The 10,286-nt window shown below is 41.2% G+C and overlaps 1 protein-coding gene across 1 annotated transcript in view; it reads left to right on the plus strand.

The window, feature by feature from the left end:
* Positions 1 to 9,944, plus strand: part of KIAA1549 (KIAA1549 ortholog) — a 152,152-nt gene extending 142,208 nt beyond the window's left edge. The window contains exons 19-20 of the mRNA XM_086689024.1: positions 6,292 to 6,437; positions 8,864 to 9,944. Coding sequence (XP_086545150.1) covers positions 6,292 to 6,437; positions 8,864 to 9,118 — 401 coding nt within the window. The 3' untranslated portion in view covers positions 9,119 to 9,944. The remainder of the gene's footprint in view (positions 1 to 6,291; positions 6,438 to 8,863) is intronic.
* Positions 9,945 to 10,286: the final 342 nt, after the last annotated feature.

Consider the following 10,286-nt stretch of genomic DNA (forward strand, 5'->3'; position numbering starts at 1 on the left):
AGGGGAGCCTGGGTGGCTCAGTTGGTTGAGCGTCCGACTCTTGATTTCAGCTCAGGTCATGATCTCTCCGGTTTGTGGGTTCAAGCCCCCTGTTGGGCTCTGCAGTGATAGCAGGGAGTCTGCTTGGCATTCTTCCTCTCTTTCCCTCTCTCTATCTGTGCCCTGCCTCCATTCCCTCTTCCTGTCTCTCAAAATAAATAAATAAACTAAAAAAAAAAAAAAAAGTGGTGAAAGTCAACGTTCTTGTCTTGTTCTTCCTGATCTTAGGGGAAAATCTCTCAGTTTTCCACCATTGAGTGTGATGTTAGCTGTGGGTTTTCATATATGGCCTTTATTATGTTGAGGTATTTTCCTTCTAGACCTAGTTTGTTGAGGGTTCTTAGCATGAATGGATGTTTTACTTTGTCACATGCTTTTTCTGCATCTGTTGAAATGATCATATTGTTCTTATCCTTTCTGTTGTTGATGTGATATATCACGTTGATTGATTTGGGAATATTGAATTACCCTTGCATCCCAGGAATAAATCCCACTTGATTGTGGCAAATGAGTTTTTTAATGTGTTGTTGGATTTGGTTTGGTAATATTTTGTTGAGGATTTTGTATTTATGTTCATCTGAGATATTGGCCTGTAGTTTTTTTTCTCTTTTTGTGTTGTCTTTATCAGGGTAATGCTAACCTCACAGAATGAGTTTGGAAGCTTTCCTTCCTGTTTTTTGGAATACTTTGAGAAGAATATTCTTTAAATGTTTGGTAGAATTAATCTGTGAAGCCATTTTTTCATAGACTTTTGTTTGTTGGGAGCTTTTTGATTACTGACTTGATTTTATTACTGGTAATCAGTGTGCTCAAATTTTCTATTTCTTCCTGATTCAGTTTTGGGAGGTTATTTGTTTCTAAGAATTTATCCATTTCTCCTAGGTTATCCAATTTGTTGGCATATAATTTTTCGTAATCTCTTAGAATCCTTTGTATTTCTGTGGTGTTGGTGTTATTTCTCCTCTTTTGTGTCTGATTTTGTTTATTTGAGTCTTTTTTTTTCTTTTTGATGAATCTGGTTTAAAGGCTTATCAGTTTTGTTTGCGTTTTGAAAGAACCAGCTCCTGTTTTTCATTGATCTGTTCTATTATCTTCTTAGTTTCTATTTCATTTATTTTTGCTCTAATATTTATTATTTTCTTCCTTTCATTGGTTTTGGGTTCTGTTTGTTCTTTTTCTGGCTCCTTTAAGTGTAAGCTTAGGGTATTTATTTGAGATTTTTCTTGCTTCTTGAGGTAGGCCTATATTGCAATAGGCTTCTCTTTTAGATCAGCTTTTGCTGCATCCCAAAGATATTAGGCCATTGTGGTTTTTTTTCTTTTTTTCATTTGTCTCCCTGTGTTTTTTGATTTCCTCTTTGATTTCTTGGTTGACCCATTCATTGTTTAGCAACATGTAATTTAACCTCGATGTATTTGTGGTCTTTCCGTATTTTTTTTTGTGGTTGATTTCTTGTTTCATGGTATTGTGGTCAGAAAAGATGCATGGTATGACTTAAGTCTTTTTGAATTTGTTGAGACTTGTTGGTTTTGTGGCCTAACCTGTGATCTATTCTGGAGAATGTTCTTTGTGCACTTCAAAAGAATTTAACCTTCGTGTATTTGTGGTCTTTCCATATTTTTTTCTTGTGGTTGATTTCTAGTTTTATGGTATTGTGGTCAGAAAAGATGCATGGTATGGCTTCATTCTTTCTGAGTTTGTTGAGACTTGTTTTGTGGCCTAACCTGTGATCTAGTCTGGAAAATGTTCCTTGTGCACTTGAAAAACATGTGTATTCTGTTTTGGGATAGAATGTTCTGATATATGTTAAATCCAAGTGGTCTAATGTGTTATTCAAAGCCACTGTGTCCTTGTTGATTTTCTCTTTGGATGATCTATCCAACAATGTAAGTGGTATGTTTAAATTCCCTACTGTTATTGTATTACTATTGATACTTCCTATATGTTTATTAATAGCTGCTTCCTGTATTTGGGTGCTTCTATGTTGGGTGCATAAATATTTGTAATTGTTATATCTTCTTGTTGGATTGTTCCCTTTATGACTATGTAGTGTCCTTTGTTGTCTCTTGTTACAGTCTTTGTTTTAAAGTCTATTTTGTCTGATATAAGTATTGCCACCCCAGCTTTCTTTTCACTTCCATTTGCATGATAAATATTTTTTCATATCTTCACTTTCAGTCTGCATGTGTCTTTAGGTCTGAAATGAGTCTCTTGTAGGCACCTTATAGATGGGTCTTGCTTTTTTTATCCATTCTATCACCCTGCATCTTTTGATTGGTGTATTTAGTCCATTTACGTTCAAAATAATTATTGATAGCTTTTTTGTACTTACTGTCATTTTGTCACTTGTTTTACAGTATTTTTGTAGTTCTTTTCTGTTTTCGTCTTCTCTTACTCTCTTATCTCGTGGTTTGCTGGTTTAATTTAGTGATATGCTTGAATTCCTTTCTCTTTATTTTTTCATATTTATTACTGGTTTTTCCTTGTGGCTACCATTAGGTTTATATAGAATATCTTATGCATATTGCAGTCTATATTAAGTTGATCGTCACTTGAAGTTGAACCCATTTAGTTGAAGGCACTAAATTTTTACTCCTCTCCCTCCCGTGTTTTAGGTATATGGTGTCATATTTTCCATCCTTTTATTTTGTAAATCCCTTGACTGATTTTTATGGTTGTGCTTAATTGTAGAGCTTTTGTGCTTCCTATTTTTCTTATTCGTGCTTATGTTCTCTTGTTTCCACTCAAAGATCCCCTTTAACATTTCTTGTAGGGCTAGTTTAGCGGTGGTGAATTTCTTTAACTTTTGTTTGTCTGGGAAACTCTTTGTCTCTCCTTCTATTCTGAATGATAACCTTGCTAGATAGAGTGTTTCTCGGTTGCAGGTTTTGTTTTTGTTTTTGTTTTCCTTTCAGCATTTTGAATATATCATGCCACTCTCTTCTGGCCTGCAAAGTTTCTGTTGAAAAGTCCACTGATACCCTTATGGGGTTTCCCTTGTATGTAACTGTTTTCTTTTCTCTTGCTGTTTTTAAAACTCTCTTTTTATCACTACTTTGTGCCATTTTAATTACTATGTGTTTTGTTGTGGACCTCCTTGGGTAGATTTTGTGGAGGGCTCTCCGTGCCTCCAGGATCTGGATTTTTATTTCCTTCCTCAGATTTGGGAGGTTTTCAGCTATTATTTCTTCAAATAAATTTCTGGCCCATTTTCTCTCTCTCCTTCTGGGATCCTTCTAGTGCAAATCTTGTTGTACTTGATTGTATTGCTGAGTTCCCTTAATCTATTCACTCAATTTATCCTGTTGAGTTTTTTGTTTGTTTGTTTGTTTTTTTGTTTTTTTTTTAAGAAGACCTGGCTAGCTACATGCCAGGAAACCAATTCCCTTTATTAAAATAAAATTAGAAATATTAAGGACTATGCCTTCTGACTTGTATTTTTACAACAAAGATGGTGTAACATATTAAGAGAGATCAATACATCTGCAGAGGCAAAGAAAGCTTTACCAAAACATGAACCACTAAGAAAGAAAAACTAGACATATGTGGCACAGCATGTTGAAAATGGTTAGGATTTAAAAGAAATTAAAAAAAAAAAAAAGAGTGGAACCTTTCAGGGTTCCTGGCACACTGCCACACTTAGGGCGCCTCTTTGGATGGACTCCTGCCAAGGGCATTTTGGAGGGGGTGTGTCTGCAGGAGAATGCGGGAATAGGGTGCCTGGTATTAGCAAGGTTTCTCAGTTCTGCCCTGGGAGGAACCTGGAGCCACTTTGGAGAGGTGCTAAGGGTGGGTGGGAGGGGGTAGGTCCACAGAAGAGTGCAGGGGTGCAGTGCACGGTTAGCGAGCTCGGTGGAGAGTATTTGTGCTGCACTGGTTCCCGCAGGTGTCACCTATATAGGGTGAGGGGCAGGGCAGGGAAGTGACACCTCTATATCCCAGGCATTTTTCAAACTGCTGCTTCTATGCTGTATCTAAGTGGAGCTGTTTGTTGTCTTGTCTCTTTAAGGGTGGGGACTCCGTTTCCTCTTGCCCTCTGACTACCAGAGTTGAGTCTGCTTGTTTTTAAAGTTTCGGGTGTTCAGCCCCACTGATTGTAAGAATTCATGAAGTTAAGCTCCTCTGGTTTTTCAAAGCCAAATGATAAGGGGGTTTGTCTTCCCAGTTTGAGTCCCCTGTGCCTGGGGTGCCTGGTGTGGGGTCTGCTCCTCACCCTTTTCTGTACTTGAAGTGACCCTCCCTCCTGAGGACAATCTGGAGGGTCCGTTTGGTTCCTGACTATGCCTCTGCCCTCCCTACCCTTTTGGATATGGCCTCTTCACTGTGTTTAGTTGTGGAGAGTCTGTTCTGCCAGACTTCAGGTCGTTTTCTGGGTTATTTACACTGATGTGGGTGTTATCTCGGTGTCAGTGTGGGACGAGGTGAGCCTCAGATCCTTCTATTTCGCCACCTTCTCTGGAAGTCCCCAAGTGTGTAGCTATTTAAAATGAAGAGCTCAAAAGGAATCAGAAAAAGAGGATTTAAGATTTCGCAATTGCCTCTTATGTTTATGGTACTTGACCTATTTTATCTCTTTCAATTCTGAAAATAACATCATGAAGTGGGTGTTTTTTCCCCATGTGAGAAATGAGGCAGCAGGGCTCAGTGGGAGTGGTAGCCGGCTGCCCAAGGTCACAGGGCTGTCACTGCCGGGGCTGGAATGCAAACCCAGGCCTCCTGGGCGTGATGCCCCACTTGAATCATGGGGAAAGCCTGTGCTGTATTGTTAAGTAAACAAAGCAAGATACAGAATTGTGTCTGAATTATGATTTCGACTACCATTGCACTTTTAACACAAAGGTATGCTTTTCTGTCTGTGCACTTGTGTGCACCTTGGTAAATGCTGGGGAACAGTGTGCTACATTTTTGTTCTTTGCAGGATTTGCTCAACCAGTATCTGTTGAGCAAACCGTACTGATGGTCCTAATAATTTTATTTTTTTAAGTTTGTTTATTTTGAGAGAGGCAGTGCAAGCGGGGAAGGGGCAGAGAGAGAGGCAGAGAGACAGAATCCCAAGGAGGCTCTGCACTGGCAGTGCAGCGTGGGGCTCAAACTCACAAACTGCAAGATCATGACCTGAGCTGAAGTGGGATACTTAACTGACTGAGCCTACCAGGTGCCCTGGTCCTGATAATTTTAATCAATATTATGAAACTTCAGCAATTGGCAAGAGCTCTTCTGCGTACATTGCTGACAGGAGCCTAGCAGGTTTTTTTTTTCTGACCTTTAGCATTTAGTTATTACAGATCCAAATGAAACTGTGGCATTCCTTTGTTTAAAAACATGTATTTGGTTCATGGAGGCTGTTACTTTGACAGCTAGAGTAGGAGAAGGCTGGAAGAAGGAGAGGGCCGCCTTCCCTACCTCTGAAATCTCTGAACCTCGTAGGGCCAGTCTGCACAGCATAGACAGATTTGATGATCCTGGGAGCATTTGGGAACAAGTATTTGATTTCCCAGAGCTTAAAGGTCACTTTTTTGTCTCCCTTAATCTATGGAGTAGGGATATATCCATATGCCATAAGTTGATGGAGTAGGAAAATATGTCATTTACAGCCTGGCCTTCATAGCTCCCCGAGGCCACAGCATGTCTACGTGTAGAGAATGAGCTGTAGAGAGACTCCTGGCTTTGCCATCAGCACAGTTCCCTGAAGAGGCTGGGTGGGTGGCTTTAAAATTTTAATTATGACATGCCTAAGTTGTGGAAACAGTGTAAGTATAGTGAACATAAATGTATGTAAACATTCTGAAATCAAAGAAATACACACCCTGCCTTTTAAGAACAAATACATACTGTATTTTCTCTCCTCGTGAGTCTCAGAAACACGAGCACACAGGAGCCAGGTTTCAGCTTTCTCCAAAACCTTTCCCTTCTTTCTTTGGAACCAATAAGATCATCCTTCTTTATAACCTCTTGGAAATGAGTGGAAAGGCCCTCTGCTATAGCCTTTATTCCCCGTCCTCTGATGTCTATATAGGAACATAAGAACATCACTGTTAGGCACCGTATTAAACGGAAGTAGGAGGAACCAAGAAATCCACAGTCTGTTTTTCCTAGGAAGTATCATCCTCTGGAGATGGAATTGGGGCCGTGTTTGAACAACGCTTGTATCCCTTGTCCGTAAGGAAGATCTGTAGCCAAAACCCAAGCGTCTTGCCAGGCGACTTCGCTTCTCAACAAGTGTTGACCCAAGTGCCCGCTCTGTTCCTTCAGGCTCCCAGATTCAGCACCTGACACAGGTGGGGATTGCAAGCAGAATTGGAGCCCAGCCAGTGGAAATCCCACCGAGCAGAGGCGGCCAGTATGGGGGACCAGGCTGGCCTTCCTACGGGGAGGATGAAGCAGGCCGAAGAGAGGCTGTGAGTATCTTGTGTGTGGGTCATCACGGAATAATCACTTAATTTAGCTGCTTCTGCCTCTGCTTTGAGGATCGCTCTTTAAAACCTACATACATAAAAGTTGTAACTAACTCCCTCACTTTTTTCTCCATAAGTGTATTTTTGCCTACAGTTTTTAGATCATAAATTCCCACCCACCGAGAGGGGGAGAGTACTGGCATTGAACTTTTCAAAAGTGTATCATCTTTCTTGAGGCAGATTTTAGACTTAAAGTAGTGAATTTTTGAAAATAACCTTGCAGAAAAAGTAATAAAAGTGATGTTCGTTACATTAAAATCTGGACAGAGACCTATAAGTAACAGCTACTTTGAAAATTTTTCCAATTTTTTTATATTGTGGTAAAACACACATAATACAAAATTTACCATCTTAACCCTTCCCAGTTCCCAGTTCAGTGGTTTCAAATACATTCATGATGTTGCACAACCATCACCCCCATCCATCTCCTTGGCATTTTTCATCTTGTAAAATGGGAAGTGTGTGCTCATTAGACACTAAGTGCCCTTTGCCTCTCCCCCAGCTACAGGCAACCACAATTCTGCTTTCTGTCTCACTGATTTTAACTTTCAAGTAGTGAATGTGAACCTGTAGGTGACTAAAATCTGGACTTGATCTTTGGTGCTACTGTTGTATACACGTGTATGATCTCACATGCCTACTTGCTCACCATTTGTGCTTTGTTGTGGGCTAATCAACGTCATATCCATTATGACCCCCACAAGATGCTTCTGCCGTCATCTCACAGGTTGGAGCATTCCAAGGCATAGGGTTTCTTTTAGAGGCTTCTCCTTGCTTTGACTGCTCCTTTGTAGGAATGGAATCAATACGGGCACAGGTAATTTCCACAAATGATTTCCTTCATTTTTCTCAAGACTTTTACATGCATTTATGTGTCTTTCCAGCAGACACTCTAAATTCTTTTCATGGCCAGATGGTTCTACTATTCAGAGAAAGAAAATTAACTCCAGAATGTAATTTTCCCCTATCAGATATGCTCTTATACTTAGAATCTCAGGTGTCTACTTGACATTTGCTCACACTTTTCTTTTTCTGCCTTCGTTGTGCCCAGCTTATTTTTTTTACTGTGCTTTGTGTTTTCCTATCAGATCTAGTGTTCACTTTATATTGCCTCTTTTATCACTATTTGGAAATGTGAAATGTAGAAATATTCTAGAGCTTGAATGCCATGTTTACCATTAGGCTAATTTTTAGCATAAGTGAAACCACAGATTTAGTACTTATATGTACATCCAAAGAGAGATTTTTCACTGAAAAAATATGAAAAAAAAAATCACTGAAAAGTATAATTCTGGTCAAATGAATGCCAAATTAATTTATATTATGTAAATATAGGCAAAACTCTCGTGTGTTACAGTACAGATAACTATTTTAAAATGTTTATTTTTTAGAGAGAGAGAGCATGTAGGGAGGGGCAGAGAGAGAGGGAAACAGAATCCCAAGCAGGCTCTTAGTGCTCTTAGTGCAAAGCCTGACATGGGGCTTGATCCCACGAATCCTGAGATCATTATCTGAGCCAAAATCAACAGTTGGACGCTCAACCGACTGAGCCACCCAGGTACCCCAGTGCAGATAACTTTTTTTTTTTAATGTTTGTTTATTTTTGAGAGACTGAGAGAGAGCATGAGCAGGGGAGGGGCAGAGAGAGAGGGAAACACAGAATCCAAAGCAGGCTCCAGGCTCTGAGCTGTCAGCACAAAGCGCGACAGGGGGCTTGAACTCATAGACCACGAGATCATGACTTGTGCTAAAGTCAGACGCTTAAACCAACTGAGCCACCCAGGTACCCCAGTGCAGATAACTTTTTAAAGAAAAAGGTCTGCAGAACAGTCAATAGACACACATGAATAAAATGGAAAACGATTTTGTGACCTTGTGCGTGTTCTGTGGTCTCAGCATGTGTCACAGGCACACCCTCCCAAAGCTCCAGGCCCAGAGCAGAGGCAGTTCTTGTCATTTGCTCTGCAGGGACTTGCTCACCTCTTCCAGCTCTCAGATGCCCTCATTTGACCTTTCACCTCCCCAGGGAAGGGACCCCAGCTCTCCAGGTCCCTTCCTGTTCTCCCAGTGGACCACTGACCTCCACACATAGAGGCCCAGAGACTTGGCCAACCTCATCATTCCTTCTGTCTGCTTTTAAGCAAGTATTTATTAGGCATCTGTGAAGTCCAAGGGTTTCTTTATTGTACTGCTCCCCCTCCAGCACTTTTTCCACAGTCTGTCCATCCCACCTTGAGGCCTGATTGGAGAGCCAGGGTGGGTGGGCAGTGGTCAGAAGTCATCCTGGGAGTACACCTACCACCAGCGAATTTGACTTTCCCTCCTGTTCTTACGTGGGAAATACAGTAACATTTGCCATGTTCTTTCAGACGCACATGCTTGGCCATCAGGAGTATTCTTCCTCACCGCTGTTCCAGGTGCCAAGGACTTCAGGCAGGGAGCCCTCCGCTCCTCCTGGGAACCTCCCACACAGGGGGCTGCAGGGCGCGGGGCTGGCTTATGCCACCAGCTCCACAGAAGACCTCCAGCCCGGCCACTCCTCGGCTTCTCTCATCAAAGCGATCCGCGAGGAGCTCCTCCGGCTTTCCCAGAAACAGACCGCCGTGCAGAACTTCCACAGCTGATCGGCCTCGCCTTGCAGATTTGCCAAGTATCTGCTTCCCGTGGAAGCAAGACTAAATGGAAATCAACTGAGTGGGTGTTTGTAAGAGGATGTGCATCTCCCGGGCTAGGCGCCCATGTAAGGGAGCAAGTTGCAATTTTAGAAGATGCCATAAGTCACATGACAGCTCATGATGCTTTTAATCGGTTGGCAATTTTTTGACAACTTGGGTTTCAGTCAAAATTTACGTACTTTTGGCCAAAAGCCAGCAGCACTTCATGAAGACAAACCATAAGACTAAGCTAAGAAAAATCACTAAATTAGTCTCCTTTTTAAAGGTAAAGGATGAAAATTGTGTAGATGGTTTAGGTATTACTGGAATCCAGCGTTTCTGTGGGAAGATGTGATTCAGACTGGTTTGTATGATGAACTTGCTGCTTTGTTTTTTGAGAAAAGAGATTTGAAGACATTTTATTAACAGCTTGATTTTCCTCTTTTTCTCCATAGGAACATATTTTAATAGTCATATTAACAACAAAAATACTAAGACTGTTTGGGAATTTACAGAGCTACTAGTGAGAAACCAAATGATAGATTGTAGAGCCTGATGATTCCAAAAGAAGCCATCATCTGCATTTTTCCTTCTACTTCTGGTGCTACAGCTCCGAGGGCCCCCTTCACCTTTATGTCTGTGAAATGCAAACTTTGGCTTTTTCAGTGGAAGAGTATGTTGAGGATTTCATTTTGTCCTAGGGAGGAGAAAACAAACAAAAAAACCTCCCAGCGCGGGGAGGGGAAACGTTACTATTTATTTGGTTATTCAAAATACATATCGAAGTTTAGATTTACATTCTTTTTTTTTTTTTTTTTTTTTTTTTTTTTTTTTTTAAAATTTTTTTTTCAGCGTTTATTTATTTTTGGGACAGAGAGAGACAGAGCATGAACGGGGGAGGGGCAGAGAGAGAGGGAGACACAGAATCGGAAACAGGCTCCAGGCTCCGAGCCATCAGCCCAGAGCCTGACGCGGGGCTCGAACTCACGGACCGCGAGATCGTGACCTGGCTGAAGTCGGACGCTTAACCGACTGCGCCACCCAGGCGCCCCTAGATTTACATTCTTAAGTGTATTTGCTGTTTAATTAATTGGGCGCACGTGACTGCCAATAGCATCCCATCTCAGCGCATGCCGTC

The sequence above is a fragment of the Puma concolor genome, chromosome A2 (genome assembly GCF_028749965.1).
Source record: "Puma concolor isolate L17-30 chromosome A2, mPumCon1.1.hap2, whole genome shotgun sequence".
In the NCBI taxonomy this organism is placed as follows: domain Eukaryota; kingdom Metazoa; phylum Chordata; class Mammalia; order Carnivora; family Felidae; genus Puma; species Puma concolor.